Source organism: Mobula birostris, chromosome 3, assembly GCF_030028105.1.
Source record: "Mobula birostris isolate sMobBir1 chromosome 3, sMobBir1.hap1, whole genome shotgun sequence".
NCBI classification, from domain to species: Eukaryota; Metazoa; Chordata; class Chondrichthyes; order Myliobatiformes; family Myliobatidae; genus Mobula; species Mobula birostris.
Window position 1 is genome coordinate 6,794,761 of NC_092372.1, and position 19,552 is coordinate 6,814,312.

The following is a 19,552-nucleotide window of genomic DNA, read 5'->3' on the forward strand; positions in this document are numbered from 1 at the left end:
TAGCTCCAGATCCCTAACATGGTCCTTAAGGAGCCTCATCTCAATGCACCTGCTGCAGACGTAATCCTTGGGGAGGCTGGGAGTCTCCCAGGGTCCCCACATCTTGCACTCCAAGCACACTAATCCTAGATGCATACCTCTAATGCTACTGTTATTACTAAATAAATAAATCCGTAACTTAACCCTTTATTATGAGACTCAACAGTCGCAGGAAGCCTCTTCCTGTTTCCGCCGAAGCCCATTCAGCCAAAGGCCTCTCACTCTGCGCCCTCTCACTCCGCAGCCCGCTCCGACGCTGCTCGCTGGCTAGTGCGGTGCTCTGTTTAAGCCTTCTGCGCTCTGAGGTCACGCACCTGCGCAGTTATTTTACCCCAAGAAGTTAAAAAAATATATATCTGAATTTTCTCCCAAAAAATGGCAACTTACTCCGCTCAACCAACACACATAAAAGTTGCTGGTGAACGCAGCAGGCCAGGCAGCATCTCTAGGAATGCTGGCCTGCTGCGTTCACCAGCAACTTTTATGTGTGTTGCTTGAATTTCCAGCATCTGCAGAATTCCTGTTGTTTGAACCTACTCCGCTGCCTGCTTGCTATGAATCGAAAGAAACTGTTGAAGATCGCTTCACTTCTTAAGCCTTCCACGCTCTGTCACGCGCCTGCGCAGTCGTGCTTCTTTTATCCCAAGAAGTTAAAAAAAAATATCTGAATTTTCTCCCAAAAAACGGGTTCTTACTCCGCTGCCTGCTTGCTGTGAATCATTTTGGGCCGCTTATCAAAGAAAGGATGTGCTCACATTGGAGAGGGTTCAGAGGAGGTTGAAGAAAATGATTCCAGGAATGAAGGGGTATCATATGTGCAATGATTGAAGGCTCTGGGCCTGGAATTTAGAAGAATACGGGAGATCTCATTGAAATCTATTAAACGTTGAAAGGCCTAGGCAGAGTGGATGTGAAGAGGATGTTTCCTTTGTTGGGGGAGTCTCAGACCACAGGGCAAACTTCTATAGACCTGTGGCAGAAACTGTGCTTACTGGCTGCATTACGGCCTGGTATGGGAACTCCAATGCCTTTGAAGAGAAAATCTTGCAAATGTAGTGGATTCGGCGCAGTACATCATGGGTAAAATCTTCCCGAACGTTGAGAATATCTACAGAAAACGTTGCCGTAGAAAAGCAGCATCCATCATCAAAGGTCCTCACCACCCAGGCCATGCTCTTTTCTCTCTGCTACCATCAGGTAGAAGGTACAAGTGCCTCAGGACTCACACCACCAGGTTCAAGAACAGTTACCACCCCTCAACAATCAGGCTCTTGAAGAAAAGGAGTTAACTACACTCATTTAAGGGCTCCTTAATCTTATTTCATGCTCGTTATTTATTGCTATTTATTTATTATCTGCATTTGCACAGTTTGTTTACAGTTTGCAGTTCCTGAAGTTTACAGTTACTACAGTTCTACAAATTTGCTAAGTACGCCTTCAGAAAAAGAACCTCAAGGTTGTATGTGGTGACATGTATGTACTCTGATAATAAATTTTACTTTGAACTTTTTGAACTTTGAACAGCCTCAAAATAGAGAGGCATCCATTTAGAACAGAGATGAGGAGGAATTGGTTTAGCCAGAGGGTGGTGAATCTGTTGAATTCATTGTCACAGGTGGCTGTGGAAGCCAGGTCACTTGCTGCATTTAAGGCGGTGGTTGATAGGTTCTTGATTAGACAGGCTATGAAAGGATATAGGGAGAAGGCAGAAGAATTTTATTTAGTGGGAAGTGGATTAATCATGATGATACGGCAGAGCAGACTCAATGGACTGAATGGCCTAATTCTGCTCCCACAAGTTAGGGCCTTATGGTCTAAAAATTAACAAGCACATTTATGCCTTTTTGTTATGAAATGAAGTATATATTAAACATGAAAAGCAAGAGGTTGGAATTGTCACTGGAAGGGAAAAAGCCAGGAGCTACTTGACACATGCTTTCTTCAAATATGTTGAAGCGTGATAGATATAGGGAGTGCATTTTGACCTGAAGCATTTCTTAAAACAATTATAGATTTATTATATTTTATTAATTGTGGTAATATTTTGGTTTATGTGCTGTGTATGACGGAGGGGTGGAGCTTAGGATGATGGCACCTAACGGCGACTCCTTTGCTTGTATTTTCAGAAACAGCTCTATCTTTATCTTTAATATCTCTTTTTATCCCTTTCAAGGTAGTTTTGAAGACCCTGACGTGGAGTTACACACTGACGTCGGTTCTTTGCTGGAATGAGACCCGCTTTCAGGGCCTCACGACCGGCCGCTTTTCAATATCCCAAGGACATGGCCTGGGAGACTAGCACACCTTCTGGAGACTGGTGGATTCGAGGCCGGTGTCACCGCTTGAGGTGTCGTGGAAGTACACGGAAGATCGAAAGCAGCGAGCTGGCTGAAGGCTGTGTGCCCAGAAACTCAAGATCTTTGGGCACAGAGCTCGGAAAAAGCAACATAACAGACCTCTAACACCATAAACCATCCAGTTGCTTGTCATGTCTCCCCTCTCGCTGTGAAACAGGGACACCTCTTTTTCTCTGATAAGGGAGAGAGAGAGCCTGTGGTATGTCAAATTACTGGGTGAACGTGTAGTCTTTGGGGTACTGCAAGTCTGCGTCTTTATGGATGCTTTGCTGCATACTTGAATGCTCGGTGGGGGGTGCCGATGCTCTTTTGCTGGTGGGAGAGGGGGATCGTTGCTTTGCTGCTGTTTACACATGAAGGGGGGAGTTGGGAGGGGGCTTTGGGGTTCTAACATTTAACTGTCATTCATTCTTTGGGGCACGCCTCTGTTTTTGTGGATGTTTGCGAAGAAAAAGAATTTCAGGATGTATATTCGGCTGGTGGCGTAGTGGCATCAGTGCCGGACTTCAGGACACAAGGTCCCAAGTTCGAATCCAGCTGGCTCCCCTGCACGCTCTCCACCCTTGCTGAGTTACAAGCTGGTGATCTCTTTGGAAACTCACCTGGCAGAAGGCAATGGAAAACCACTGCTGTAACTTGCCTTGCACGCAGTTCCCCACTACATCAGAGAGGTGTGGAGGGAAATCGTCCGCTAACTGGAGAAACTCCAGATGCGACATACCTTTCCTTTCCTATATTGTATACATTTCTCTGACATTAAACGTACCTATTGAAACCTATTGATACGTTTTGTAGGTGCACCGTGGTCTGAAGGAATGTTGTTTCATTTGGTTGTATATACGTATGGTCAGATGATAATAAACTTGAACTTCAAGATAACAAATGTCGATAAATACACCAATAAAAAACCACTTATTTTGTTCCTTTAATCTAGCGACATTCTGTAAGATTTAATATTTGCATTGCAGGCCCCTAATAGAGCATGTCTAAAATTGATGAAGAACTGGAGGTCAGTTCAAATGGCAGCAAGGAAGAATGTTACAAAGTTTACATAGTTGCCCCTTTGGAAGGGAAAATATGCCAAGCAGCATATTCTGACTTTAGTCTAAAAATAAAGGGAGCCACAGTAGCGTAGTATTCACAATACTATTACAGCTTGGGGTGTTGGAATTCAGAGTTTAATTCCAGCATTCTCTGTAAGAAGTCTGTACATCCTCCCTGTGGAAGTATTGGGTTTCCTCTGGGTGCTCCAATTTTCTCCCACAATCCAAAGACATACCGAGTAAGTCAATTATTCATTGTAAAATTGTCCCTTCATTAGGTTAGCGTTAATTAGGCCTGACTATAACAAATATATTGTTTCAACAGAAAGCCAGGGTCAAGACAACCTAGGGACTTCCCCGATCCAAACACTGGCACTCCTGGTACACCAAAAGGATGTGTCAGGAGTTCTACACACCAGGGTCATGCCAAGCACAGACGGTCAGACAGATCTGAGACTGGCTATCAAGCTAGCAATAAGGAATGGTCGAAGAGACTCCAGCTGGATAAGCTCTTTGATCTTTGAGAAGTATTGCAGATCAAGCTAAGGGAGAAACTGGATAGCAAAGGCACCCCAAGAGCAGACTCTGATACAGGAAAGAAATGGGAGCAACTGAAGGCTGCCATCCAAGATCGGCTGTCGAGGAAGTTGAGTACTCCCCAAGAAGAAACAAGGACTAGTTTGATGAAAATGCCATTGAAATCTGAAATCTGCTCCTCCCATCAAGTGGTGCTGTCTGGTCCCAATGACTAAGCGGCCAAGGCGGAATACAGAGCTGCATGCAGCACTCTCCAAGTCAAACTGAGACAGATGCAAAACGACTGGTGGACACCCTAGCAGAACAAATGCAGAACTATGCAGGCATGGTGAGAGACCACCTCAGAGAGCATCTACATTTGGCTCCACAATGACAGAATTATTTTCGACCTCCAACGCCTCCTCACCCAAACAAAACCATCCAACAGTCCACTCTCAAGCTACCATATGCAGACGACTGTGCTCTTCTCACACACACACAGAGGGTGCAGTCACTCAGTTTGCCAAGGCTGCAAGGGCTTCCAGGTTAACAGTCAGTCTGAAGAAAAAAATGATCCTCCATCAGAAGCCCCCTCGTGGCATTTACAACCCATCTCGGATAACCATTGACGACCACCCTCACCACGGTTCAGCACTTCACCTACCTGAGCAGCATCATCTCCAACAACGCTACAGTAGTAAGGGACAGAAAAATATAGAAAACCTACAGCACAATACAGGCCCTTCGGCCCACAAAGTTGTGCCAAATATGTCCCTACCTTAGAAATTACTAGGCTTACCCACAGCCCTCTATTTTTCTAAGCTCCATGTACCTGTCCAGGAGTCTCTTAAAAGACCCTATCATATCCACCTCTACCATCGTTGCCGGCAGCGCATTCCACGCACTCATCACTCTCTGCTTAAAAAACTTACCCCAACATCTCCTCTGTACCTACTCCCCAGCACCTTAAACCTGTGTCCTCTTATGGCAACCATTTCAGCCCTGGGAAAAAGCCATTGACTATCCACACGACCAATGTCTCTCATCACCTTATACACCTCTATCAGGTCACCTCTCATCCTCCATCGCTCCAAGGAGAAAAGGCTGAGTTCACTCAACCTGTTTTCATAAAGCATGCTCCCCAATCCAGGCAACATCCTTGTAAATGCAAACACGAGGAATTCTGCAGATGCTGGAAATTTGATGTGTGTTGCTTCACCATCCTTGTAAATCTCCTTTGCACCCTTTTCATTGGCTTCCACGTCCTTCCTGTAGTGAGATGACCAGAACTGAGCACAGTACTTCCAAGTGGGGTCTGACCAGAGTCCTATATAGCTGCAACATTACCTCTCCGCTCCTAAATTCAATTCCATGATTAATGAAGGCCAATACACCATACGCCTTCTTAACCACAGAGTCAACCTGTGCAGCTGCTTTGAGCGTCCTATGGACTTGGACCCCAAGATCCCTCTGATCCTCCACACTGCTGAGAGTCTTACCTTGACAATCAATTCACCAGAGCCAGCAGAGCCTTCAGCCGCCTCCAGAAACCTGTGTGGAAGAACCACCAGCTGTGTCTGTCCACAAAAATCCAGGTGTACGGAGCTGCCATTGTTACAACACTGCTGTACAGCTCCAAAGCCTGGGTCTTGTACCGCAAGCAAATCTGATTGCTCAAGTGCTTGCATCAGCGTCGTCTGGTCTCGAAAATCTGCAGATGCTGGAAAGCCAAGCAACACACACAAAATGCTGGAGGAACTCAGCAGGCCAGGCAGCATCTATGGAAAAGAGTATAATCGATGTTTCGGGCCAAGACCCTTCATCAGGATTAATTCATAAGTGAATGAGCAGCATTCCAGACAGGGTCACGGCCCGGTCTCTTTTCCATAGATGCTGTTCAGCCTGCTGAGTTTCTCCAACATTTTGTGTGTGTTGCCTCCACTCCATTATGGATATCAGCTGGCAGGATTGTGTCTCCAACAATGAGGTCCTGGAGAAGGCTCAGCTTACTTTGAAACCGCTCTGCTGCTCAGGCCACATGTCTCACATGGACAACTTCAGGTTACCGAAAGCAGTACTCTACAGAGAACTCTCTCAGGGCAAAAGCAAGGTGCCCATGCAAGAGGTATAAAGACCAAGTGAAGCAGCAGCTCTTTCAGGCGAATATCGAGGTCAATGAGCGGCAGCGGCTGACTTGTGGCAGAGACCGCTGGAGAACGCCGATCCACGGAGCAGTCAAGAATTAAGAATAATCCAGAGGAGCAGCTGCTGAAGAGAAGAGGAGACGCAGGAAGCACCCACATTCCAGCAGTGCCCATGTCCCTAATGCTCCAGAGTCTGCAGATCCAGAATTGGCCTCTACAGTCACCAACGATTTGTGCTGTCGTCCCCAAGGACTCTTCTTCCCACCTGATCTTCGCAAGTGAAGAACCAGTCATCATCAACTTGAGGGTTGCTGGGTGGCACGGTTCAAAGGGCTGGAAGGGTCTATTCCATGCTGCATCGCGATAGATAAATAAATAAATAAATAAAACCTGTGTCGGAGGATCTGAAAATAAAGATGTACAAAAGCTATATAGATGCTCGATGTTGGAGGCTGTATCTAATGCTACTTTTTAAATCGGCCAAGTTCTACTATCCTCAGTTGAGTATGTATGTGTGTGTGTGTTTGTTTATGTAATTTTTCTATTTATTTATTTATTTATTTATTTCGAAATACAGCGCAGAAACCCCTGATTTAACTCTAGCCTAATCACAGGACAACTTACAGTGACCAATTAATCTACCAACCGGTACATCTTTGGACTGTGAGAGGAAATTGGAACAACAGAAGGAAACCGACACAATCACAAGGAGAACATACAAACTCCTTACAGGCAGTGGCAGGAATTGAACCCAGTTCGCTGGTACTGTAAAGCATTGTGCTGACCACTACACTACCATAAAAAAAGTCAAATAAAATTGTCTCTCATAAGCGATAAAAAAATGAAAAGGGACATTTTTTAAATAAAAGACAATATAAGTGTTTACCTAGTAGTGATCAAAGATTGCGTAAGAATATCAGGAAACTCTTACCTTATAATTCTCTGAGCTGCATACTGATGCAATGAACGAAACTGAGAGGACATATTGGCCAATGCCGCCAAACAATTAGTATGAAGGTATTTGTCCTGACAGAAAAGAAGTGAATAAGAAGAGGTAAAAAGTATGTACAGCAAGGAATAAAATTAGTCAATATAAAATATTAACATCAGAAGGGCAGTAGCATAGCAGTTACCACAACCACTTTACAACACCAGCCAAAAGGAGTTTGTACACTCTCCCCATGACTGTGTAGGTCTCTCCTGGGTAATCTGTTTTTTCCCACATCCCAAAGGTGTATGGGTTAGGTTAGTAAGTTGTGGCCATGCAATGTTGGTGCCAGAAACTTGGCAATACTTGTGGGCTGCCCCCAGCACATCCTTGGTCTGTGCTGGTTGTTAACTCAAACATCACATTTCACTGTATGTTTTGAATTACGTGTGACAAATAAAGTTAATCTTTAATTATTTAAAAATCTCAAGATGTTTTATAGAAACCATTGGATACAAATGGAAACCAAGATAAAGCATATTAGAGTAAATGACAGCTTGGTCAAAGAGGTGAATTTGAATAAAGATCTTAAAGGAGAGCAACAAGAGGTATGGGACGAGTGTTAGGACCTGAGGGTCTAACAGCAAAGTACGACAATCTATTCTGAAAAAGCAGAGATAGAGAGAGCAGCTAAACACAGAACATAGAGCAGCACAGCACACTACAGGCCCTTCAGCTCATGATGTTGTGCTGACCCTTTGATCAATCCATCCCTACCCTCCCACATAACTCTCCATCCTTCCATAGTCTCTGTGACTATCTAAGAGCTTCTTAAATGTCCACAATGTATCTACCTCTACCACCATCCCTGGCTATGTGTTCCATGCACCAAAACTATCTGTTTAAAAGCCTCTGACATGCCCCTTATACTTTCCTCCAGTTACCTTAAAATCCTGCCCCCTCATATCAGCCATTTCCAGCCTGGGAAAATGTTTCTGCCTGTCCACTCAAGCTATGCCTCTTATCATCTTGCACATCTATCAAGTAACCTCTCATCCTCCCTCTCTCCAAAGAGAAAAGCTCCAGCTCGCTCAAGACTAAAGACTGAAGATTGTTTGATTTCATTGCCAGTACACAAGAGTAAAGAACAAAATAATTGTTACTTCTACACATCTACAGAAGTTTGTCAAAGTTTTTGATGTCATGCCAAATCTCCACAGACTCCTAAGGAAGTGGGGGTGCTGCCATGCTTTCTTTGCAATTGCATTTACATGCTGGGTCCAGGAGAGGTCCTCCGAAATAGTAACACCAAGGAATTCAAAGTTGCTAACCCTCTCCATCTCTGATTCCCCAATGAGGACAGGCTCATGGACCTCTGATTTCCTTCTCCTGACGTCTACAATCAGTTCCTTGGTCTTGTGGACATTAACTGAGAGGTTGTTGTTAAGACACCACGCAGCCAACTTTTCAATCTGCCTTCTGTATTCATCACCAGCTTTGATATGGTCCACTACAGTTGTGTCATCAGCACACTTGGAGATGGAGTTGGAGCTTTGCTTAGCCACACAGTCATAGAAGTACAGTGAGTAGGGCAGGGGGCTAAGCACACTGTGCTGATGGAGATCATGGAGATGTTTTTGCCAATCTGACTGACAAGGGTTTACAAGTGAGAAAATCCAGGATCCAATTGTACAAGGAGGTATTGATGCCTAGGTCTTGGATCTTATTGATTAGTTTTGAGGGGAAGATGGTATTAAATGCTGAGCTGTAGTCGATAAAAAACATCCTGATGCATGCAACTTTGCTGTCCAGATGTTCTAGGGTTGTGTGAGGAGCCAATGACATGACATCTGCTGTGGACATGTTGCTATGATAGGCAGGTTAGAGCAGATCTAAGTAGCCTCTTAGACAAGAGTTGGTATGTTTCATCACCAACCTCTCAAAACACTTCATCGCTCTCCTATTCTCCTGACGAGGATATCCACATCATGACAAGTGATATTGTGAAAAATAGCATTGTGAAATGACCTAAATCTGCTTCCATGTCTTAAAACTGTTGGATTGTCAATAATCTAATTTATCAATCCTCTATAATCTTTATTAATCTGGCCTCAAAACATGGTGACAACCAGACAACAGCATTAGAAAATTAATGTGGACAACTTCATTAGAGATTCAGCACGGTAACACGGCCTTCCAGCCCAATGAGCCTATTCTGTACAATTACACCATGTGACCAATTAACTTGTTTTTGGAATGTGGGAGGAAACCAGAACACCCAGAGAAAACTCACGAAGTCATGGGGAGAACGTACAAACTCTTTACAGACAGTGGCAGGAATAGGACCCTTGTCACTGGTGCTGCAATAACATTGTGATACCTACTATGCTATGGTGCGACCCCAAAGAAATTCACCAAGACAGGTCTTCTCAGACAGCCCTGCACAAAACACCCAACCCCGCTCCCCCAATTAATGGGAGTCACAGAGTGCCCTAAAATATACCATATTTATATCTTAAGACATAGGAGCAGAATTAGGCCATTTGGTCCATCCAGCCTGATCCAACATTCCATTTTGGCTGATTTATTAACCCTCTCAACCTGATTTTCCTGCCTTTACCCATAACCTTTGGCGCCCTGACTAATCAACAATCTATCAACCTCTGCTTTAAATATACCCAATGATTTGGCCTCCACAGCCATCTGTGGCAATGAACTTGAAAGATTCAGCACCCTCTGGCTAAAGAAATTCCTCCTCACTTCTGATCTAAATGGACTACCCTCTATTCTGAGGCTGTGTCCTCTGGCCCTGGACTTCCACACAATAGGAAATACCCCCTCCGTGTCCACTCTATCTAGGCCTTTCAATATTCAATAGATTTCAATGAGCTCCCCCTTCATTCCTCTAAACTCCTGCAAGTACAAGTGCAGAGCCATCAAACACGCTACATATGTTAACTCTTTCATACCCGGTATCATTCTCATCAACCGCATCTGAATCTTCTCCAATGCCGGCACATACAGTGGCATGCAAAAGTTTGGGCACCCCGGTCAAAATTTCTGTTACTGTGAATAGCTAAGCAAGTAAAAGATGAACTGATTTCCAAAAGGCATAAAGTTAAAAATGACACACTTCTTTAATATTTTAAGCAAGAAAACTTTATTTCCATCTTTTACAGTTTCAAAACAACAAAAAAGGAAATGGGCCCAAACCAAAAGTTCGGGCACCCTGCACGGCAGTACTTAGTAACACCCCCTTTGGCAAGTATCACAGCTTGTAAACGCTTTTTGTAGCCAGCTAAGAGTCTTTCAATTCTTGTTTGGGGGATTTTTGTCTATTCTTCCTTGCAAAAGGCTTCTAGTTCTGTGAGATTCTTGGGCCATCTTGCATGCACTGCTCTTTTGAGGTCTATCCACAGATTCTCGATGATGTTTAGGTCAGGGGACTGTGAGGGCCATGGCAAAACCTTCAGCTTGCGCCTCTTGAGGTAGTCCATCGTGGATTTTTGAGGTGTGTTTGTACAAGCCACCCTCATTTCATCTTGTTTCAGTTAGTCCTAAAGAAGCGTCCTGGCCCGAAACGTCAACTGTACCTCTTCCTATAGATGCTGCCTGGCCTGCTGCGTTCACCAGCAACTTTTATGTGTGTTGCTCTTTTCATCTTCGGCTTTTTTACAGACGGTGTGATCTCTGCTTCCAGAATTTGCTGGTATTTAATTGAATTCATTCTTCCCTCTACCAGTAAATGTTCCCCGTGCCACTGGCTGTAACACAAGCCCAAAGCATGATCGATCCATCTCCGTGCTTAATAGTTGGAGAGGTGTTCTTTTCATGAAATTCTGCACCCTATTTTCTCCAAACATACCTTTGCTCATTGCGGCCAAAAAGTTCTATTTTAACTTCATCAGTCCACAGGGCTTGTTTCCAAAATGCATCAAGTTTGTTTAGATGTTCCTTTGAACCTTTTGAATAGAACTTTTAGCAAAGGTATGTTTGGAGAAAAAAGGGTGCTGAACCCTCTCCAACTGTTAAGCGCAGAGGTGGATCGTTCATGCTTTGGGCTTGTGTTGTAGCCAGTGGCATGAGGAAAATTTACTGGTAGAAGGAAGAATGAATTCAATTAAATACCAGCAAATTTTGGAAGCAAATATCACACTGTCTGTAAAAAAGCCGAAGATGAAAAGAGGATGGCTTCTACAACAGGATAATGATCCTAAACACACTTCAAAATCCACAATGGACTACCTCAAGAGGCGCAAGCTGAAGGTTTTGCCATGGCCCTCACAGTCCCCCCACCTAAACAGCATCAAGAATCTGTGGATAGACCTCAAAAGAGCAGTGCATGCAAGACGTCCCAAGAATCTCACAGAACTAGAAGCTTTTTGCAAGGAAGAATGGGCGAAAATCCCCCAAACAAGAATTGAAAGACTCTTAGCTGGCTACAGAAAGCGCTTACAAGCTGTGATACTTGCCAAAGGGGGTGTGACCAAACTTTTGCTTTGGGACCTTTTCCTTTATTGTTACTTTGAAACTGTAAAAGATGGAAATAAAAAAGTTTTCTTGCTTAAAATATTAAAGAAATGCGTCATCTTTAACTTTACGCTTTTGGAAATCAGTTCATCTTTTACTCGCTTAGCTATTCACAGTAACAGAATTTTTGACCAGGGGTGCCCAAGCTTCTGCATGCCACTGTACTTTCTTAGATAAAGGACCCAAAACAATGCTCCAAGTGCAGAGCAACATTACATCCTTGCTTTTACATTCAGTCCCCTTGAAATGAATGCTAATATTTTAACGTTGTTGGCATCTACAAAGATACTTCTGGATCCTTTACCATAAAATCTGAGTACTGATCTGATGAAAAAGATGAGGCAATTTATTTATCTTTTCTTTTACTCTGATTAGCGGCAGGAACAGGCCACATTGATGAGGTTTCTCGTAGGTTGGCAACGCTTGTTTAAAAGGAGAGCTTCGCAAGCATTCAGTCTCATTCCGACGGCCCTATCAGCAGTGGGAGCTAAAGCCACAGCGACAAGATTTCTTGCAGGTCGGCAATGCTTGCTTAAAAGTACAGAAGGGACAAGCGAGGCAGCCATTGTTGGGAGTAGGCCAATGGTGATAGCAGGAATGTCAGGCTTTGGCTCTGGGTAAGCTTCTGGTAAGGTTCCCTTTTTTTCCCCTCTTACTGTACCTAGTGTAGTAAATGGCTGTTGTGTGTTCTTCATGCCAGAGGTTGGAGTCCTGGAAGACCCAGAGTCTCCCAGGGAACTACATTTGTGTGAAGTGCATCCGGCTGCAGCTCATTGAAGACTGTGTTAGAGATCTGGAACAGTAGCTGGATGACCTTCAGCTTGTACAGGACAGTGAGGAGATAATCGATCAGAGTTACAGGGCAGTAGTCACCCCGAAGTTGCAGGAGGTGAGTAGCTGGGTGACTGGCAGGAGAAATGGAAATGTGAATAGCCACTTAGCGGAGCGCCCCTGTCGCCATTCCCCTCAATAGTAAGTATACCACTGTGGGGGATGACCTTCCAAGGGAATGCCACTCAGACCATGATACTGGCACTGAGCATGGGTACATGTTGCAAAATGAAAAGAAGCAGAAGAAGGCAGTGGTAGTGATAGGGAACCCAATGGCCAGGGAACAGGCAGGGGATTCTGTGAAAGTGACCTGGACACCCGATGTTGCCTCCCTGGAGCCAGGGTCAGAGATGTCTTGGAGCACGGCCACAGCATTTTGGAGGGGAGGGAGAGCACCAAGATGTCTTGGTACATATTGGTACCAATGACATAGGAAGGAAAAGCAAAGAGGTCCTGAAAAGACAATTTAGAGAGCTTGGTAGAAAGCTGAGAAGCAGGACCTCCTGGGTAGTAATTTCCAGATTGCTGCCTGTGCCACGCACCAGTGAGGGTAGAAACAGTATGATCTGACAGATTAAGGTGTGGCTGAGAAGCTGGTGCAGGGGACAAGGCTTCAGACGCTTGGATCATTGGAATCCCTTCTGGGGGAAGTGTGACCTGTTCAAAAGTGACAGGCTGCACCTGAACCCAAGGGGGTCCATATTCTTGCGGTCAGGTTCATTAGAGCTGTTGGACAGAGCTTAAACTAATTTGGCAGGAGAGTGGGAACTACAGTGATTGGACTTAGGATAGGTAAAAAAAGAACAGCAAAGATAGCATGCAGTCAGCTGTCAGGAAGGGTGGGCGGACAATAGGACAAAATTGCAGCCAGCATGGTGAGTATCACTGCACTAGGGATGCAGAATCAAAAAAAAGGTAGCAAATGCAGCATTCAAAATGTTACACCTCAATGCATAGAGTATAAGATATAAGGTGGATGATCTTGTTGCATTATTATGGATTATCAGGTATGATGTTGTAGCCATCACTGAATCGTGGCTGAAGGATGGTTGGAGTTGGGAGCTGAATGTCCCAGGTTACACGTTGTATCAGACGGATAGGAAGGTAGGCAGAGAGGGATGTGGCTCTGCTGGTAAAGAATGGCATCAAATCCGTGGAAAGATGTGACACAGGATTGGAAGATGTTGAATCCTTGTGGGTTGAGTTAAGAAACTACCATACTAGTCAGTTAATTTGATCAGAATCAGAATCAGGTTTAATATCACTGGCCTATGTCGTGGAATTTGTCGTTTTGTGGCAGCAGTACAATGCAATACATAATAATAAAAACTATAAATTACAATAAGAAGTATATATAAAAATCAAATGAAATAAGTAGATCAAAAAGAGAAGGGAAAATAAATAGTGAAGTAGTGTTAATGGGTTCATTGTCCATTCAGAGATCTGACAGCAGAGAGGAAGAAGCTGTTCCTGAAATATTAATATCAATAGTTGGAAAATTGCTGGAATCTATTCTTAAGGAAGTGGAAAATAACAATAGGTCTTGGCAGAGTCAACGTGGATGTTCGCAGGACAAGTTATATATTAGAATTCAGCAAACAATGAGCAAGAAATTAATAAAAACAGGAAAATAGGAAAGAAGAGTAAACAAAAGAGAAACAGGATTCAAGGTTGCTTAATGTCACTTCCAGTGCACAAGTGTAAAGGAGAATGAAATAATTGTTACTCCAGACACGATTGTATTGGCGCGTGGCCAAGTTGTTAAGGCATCAGTCTAGTGATCTGAAGGTCAGAAGCTCGAGCCTCAGCCGAGGGAACGTGTTGTGTCCTTGAGCAAGGCACTTAATCACACATTGCTCTGCGATGACACCAGTGCCAAGCTGTATGGGTCCTAATGCCCTTCCCTTGGACAACATCGGTGATGTGGAGAGGGCAGACTTGCAGCATGGGCAACTGCTGGTCTTCCATACAACCTTGTTAACCCTGCACCCTGTTAACCTTCCAAGGCACAAATCCATGGTCTCATGAGACTAACGGATGCCTGTAAGAAAAAAGACCCAATGCAGCACAAAAAAAACACAATGAACACAATAATAATAAAATCACAATAAATATAATACGTAAAATAGCTTATATACATAGATTGACTGTATGTCCATAAGGTGAAGCTAGGCACAGGAGTGTCTGTGCATAACGTGACAGACAAGAAATGATAAAGTAGTGGTGGTTGGGTTAGTGGGTGGAGGTGTTGATCAACCTTACTGCTTGGAAACAGGGATAGGGGAAGTTAGAGGCCAAGGGAAGGAGCCGATGGTTGGAATCTAGGTCAGAGCACTCTGCCATTGAAGGCCAGTGATCCTCGAGGAACTGAACACAATATTCCGAATTTGGTCTGCGTGAGAATCCAAAATTTAGCATTTTGGCTCTTGCCACAAAATTGTTTTGGGCTGCAGATTTTTGTAGTTATTCTTTATTCAAGATCGTTTAAACTTGTTTCCAGTACACAAGTGTAAAGGAAAATGAAATAATCGTTACTCCAGATCCAATTCAGCACAATAAAACTCAATATGATAAAGAACACAATAAAATCTCCAAGAAGACCACAACCTTGTCATGGTTTGGAGGTTTGCGTGCCTCAATAACCCAGAGAGCTATGTAGCTGGAGTCAGGGCTTTATGCTTTAGCTATTGATAAGGTCACCCAGGCCAACCGGTCAAAGGGTAGAAGCCAGACTAAGTAATCTACAGGTCCTCAAGGATCAGAGGTACAGCTCAGGGCTAACAAGCCTGACTGTTAAAACAAAACTGTGATGGAAGCAGCAATGAAGAATCCTTCTACATCTGAGCACAATGGAATTCCTAACTTGCATGACTGACAATAGTGAAAACCGAGAAAGGAGGAAGCCACTGTCACCTTGAACACCGCCAGAGTTCGAGGGCCTACATCTCTGCATAAGCCAGTGGTATAACAGGCAGTAAGAAAGTAAGAAGAATTAAGCGAATACTTAGAGTCTGCCTTTTGAGAAGAGACAAAAAAATCTCTCAGAAAGCATGGATAGCTAGAAGTCAGTACAAATGAGAAAATAAAGGAAATTCATATTGGTAAAATAAGCATAGTGCTGGAAAATGTTTGAAAGAGTTGGCCACAGAGATACTGGATACTCTGGACATTATCCAAAATCATGCACAATGTGGAACGGCTCCTGCAGATAAAAGGATAGCAAATTTGATCCCATTACGTGGGTTACCATGAGACCTTTACAGCTCAAGGTGTCGGAGTTCGAAGTTCAATTCCAGCATACTCCGTAAGATGTTTGTACACTACTTCTCATGTTTTTCTGGGTTTCCTCTGGGTGCTCTGGTTTCATTCCACAGTTCCACAGTTACTTAGTTAAACAGTCATTGCAAATTGTCCCATAATTAGGCTCGTGTTAAATAGGTGCTGCTGGGAGGCGCGGCACAAAAGGCTGCAAGGGCCTGTTACACGTTGTATCTTGAAATAAATGTTTTCTTCACGAAATAACTTGACAAATAAGGCAGAAAAAAAATTGGGAGCTACTCAGCTATTACTCTAAGACTGGCCACAAGGAAAATGCTGCATAAAGATGTTTAAAAACAAGGCTAAACAGAGGCAACTTAGTTTGATGAATGGAAAATCATGTTTGATTCATGTATTGGAAGTCTAGTGGAAGAGGAAGAGCCAGTGGATGTAACACATTTCAGAAAAAAACATAGAACGTAGATCATTAGAACAGAGTATAGTCCCTTCAACCCATAATGCGGTGCAGACCTTTTAACCTAGTCTAAGATCACCTCATCTTAGCACCACTGGCACCAGTATACCTGCCATCAAGAACATGTACACAGAAAGGTGCTGGAAAAGGGCCAGTAACATCATGAAGGATCCCACCCACCCTGCTTATGGACTGGATATCCTAATCCCATCAAGGAAGAGGTGATGTACCATCCACGCCAGGACCACCAACTCAGAAAGTTACTTTTCCCAAGCAGTAAGGCTGATCAATCCCTCCACCCACTGACCCACTCCTTCGCACCCTCAACCACCACTACTTTATCATTTCCTGTCAGTCACCTTAGGTACAGACTTTACAATCAATCTATGTATGTAAGCCACCTTATGTATTTATAATTATTGAGTTTCTTTTTATTATTATTGTGTTCTTTATGCTTTTCTGTGCAGCATAGGATCCTGAGTAACAATTATTTTGTGCTCCTTTATACCTGTGTACTGGAAATAACATTAAATAATCCTGAATCTTGAATCAATCTAACCCTTCCCTCCAAACATAGCTTTCCACTATCTATCACCCAAAGCTCTCAATGAGTTCCATCCAGGCCAAAAGGATTGGTGCATGGGATAATATCCCCATGAAGATTGAGATTATGGATTGGTTTTACATGTGTTTGGGCTACAATTTATGGGACACCTTTGGTCATTTTTTTTCATGTTAGGGTTGCTTTACAATTAAAAATTGACAACTACCTTTATCTTTGAACTAAACTTGAACCCAATTTCTTGACAAGGAATAGAGAATGTCACTACCCAAGTCTCATATAACATATGAGAAGTGCTTGAGGCTCTGGGCTTGTACTCGCTGGAGTTTAGAAGAATGGGGGGGGGGGGGGGGGGAATCTCATTGAAACCTATTGAATATTGAAAAGCCTAGATAGAGTGGATGTAGAGAAGATGCTTCCTATAGTGGGGGAGTCTAGGACCAGAACGCACAGCCTCAGAATAGAGAGATATCTATTTAGAACAAAGATGAGGAGGAATTTCTTTAGCCAGACGGTGGAGAATCTGTGGAAATCATTGGCACAGATGGCAGTAGAGGCCAAGTTATTGAGTATACTTAAAGGAAAAGTTGAATAAGTTCTTGATTAATCAGGATGTCAAAGATTGCAAGGAGGAGGCAGGAGAATGCAGTTGAGAAGGATAATAAATTGGCCATGATGGAATGGGGGAGTAGCCTCAATGGGCCAAATAGCCTAATTCTGCTCCTATGTCTTATGGTGTCAACATGTATGAAGCACTAGTAGTGTTATACAGCTTATATTTTAATTTATTCCATAAATTCATGCACCTTATTATTTATTAATCTATTTGTGGTAATTTACTTTATGTGTTGGGTGTGAATTATATGCATTGCGTTGTGCACCTTGGTCCACAGGAATGTTGTTGAAATAACAACAAACACACTTGAGAAAGTCAAAATGAGGACAGGAATAAAATTTTAGCTTTATGTATTAAATCCATTAATTGTAGTTTTATTATATTCAAAAGTACAATACTTAATTCAGTCATAAGAATTATATTTCAGTGAGTTACAGAACATAGAAGAGTACAGCACAGGAACAGGCCCTTCAGCCCTCAATATTGTGCTGAACCAACTAAATTAGTAATCAGACGACCAACTAAACTAATTGCCTCTGCCTACACAATGCCCATATCCTTCCAATTTTCTCACCCTCTGATGTTTCAGTCTATATAGACACAAATTTTGTTTCATTCAATTCACTTATTAAACTACAACCCAAATACAATTGGTTTTGCAGTGCTCTCAATAGTTCACATTCTTTACACCAGGTATAAGAGAGAGGAGAGACGGGGAAACCATGACAGAGGGGAAGAGGGAGGTGTTCGATTCTGATGTTTTTAATCCAAGGATTTTTAGGGAATCAGGAAAGAGGCACAAAATGTGTTGCTTCACAATCATTTTGTTCAGTGTTCGTAGAAATCTAGAACAGAGAGAAAGAAGAGCAGAGGCTGTACTGTGTTTGACTGCAGATTGCTGCAATATTCATAGACCTGGATTATATATTCTGTGTGACTGTATTTCCTGCTATCTTATATATATGTGCCTTGTGCTGTGTATGACTGTTGGTACTGTGTTTTACACCTTGGCCCCGGAGGAATGCTGCTTCCATTTACGCTGTTTTCATGGGTATTCAGTCTGGTTGAAGGACAATTAAACTTGAACTTGAACTTGAGGCTCGCGAGGGAGAAGCAAAAAAAGAGAAGAGGAAAGAAAAGGCACCACCACATGGTCAGCTCTTTTTGTACCTCAATTGTTAAGAAACATTCCATTCGTTTGCAGTTAAAAGTCAGCCAATCAGAGAGCCCCTATTCAAACAATGCAGCACCAGAGAAGCTTCCGTAGCTTTCCAGAATGATACAAAACGTCACCACAAGGAGACACACTGAACAATTGCATATACATATTGTGACCACTAAAGAACATACTAAATAGTTACATGTATATAAGTAGTTATAAATTACAAACAGGTAACTGTTAAACTACAAAGAAAATAACAATTAATCAGTCTATCTAACAGGAGGAAGGTAAAATTTGGGTTCAGAAATTTAAAACATACTTTAAAGGATCTTACCCTGGTTCTGGTCATGTTATACTGCACTGTTCTTATCACCACCAGGATGAGGAGACTTCCCAAGGAGATTTCTGTCAGGGGACGTTCGGCATACCAAGTAATATTTTTCAGTATCTGTGAGAGAAGAAGTAGGAAAAGGAAAAAAAATCTTTTTTAAACAGGAAAATGTTTTTAATGTCCAATTGTTTAATTACAGCTTGCAATCTTTCAACATTGCCTATAAAACCATAAATTCAAATTTTTTTTCAGCTGATTTTTCCAAATCAAGTTTTCAGAGGCATGTCAAGTATGCCAGCAACACATGCGAAGGGTCTCGGCCTGAAACGTTAACTGTACCTCTTCCTAAAGATGCTGCCTGGCCTGCTGCGTTCACCAGCATTTTTTGCGTGTGTTACACACATTAAATGCAAGTTTTCATACTAACACATATCAATAAAACCCCAGTTCACATAATCATCCCATGCAACGCCAGAAGTAAGAATGAAAGTGATTGTTGAGTGCAAGCTCACAAGCAGATGAGTCTGGTGATGGTTTTAATTTTCATAATTAAACCAGATAATAATCAAGGCATACCAAGTTTGCTTCTTAGGCCCAGGAAAAGTAAAGGCATATGTAGTTTCGTATCCTATTTGCTTTGTTAATTGCTGCACCAGGGTGGCACTGTTGCGTAACACTATTATAGTGTCAGTGACCCAGGTTTAATTCTGTCACCGTCTGTAGACCATAAGACATAGGAGCAGAATTAGGCCACTGAATC

At 42.9% G+C, this 19,552-nt stretch overlaps 1 protein-coding gene across 4 annotated transcripts in view; it reads right to left on the bottom strand.

The window, feature by feature from the left end:
* The window catches only part of dym (dymeclin), a 412,200-nt gene that overhangs the window by 201,993 nt on the left and 190,655 nt on the right, over positions 1-19,552 (bottom strand). For all 4 annotated transcript variants that reach the window (XM_072252184.1, XM_072252183.1, XM_072252186.1 and 1 more), the window contains exons 12-13: positions 18,796-18,909; positions 7,031-7,125 (exon numbers count right to left, since the gene is read on the bottom strand). In XM_072252184.1, the coding sequence (XP_072108285.1) occupies positions 7,031-7,125; positions 18,796-18,909 (209 nt within the window). The remainder of the gene's footprint in view (positions 1-7,030; positions 7,126-18,795; positions 18,910-19,552) is intronic.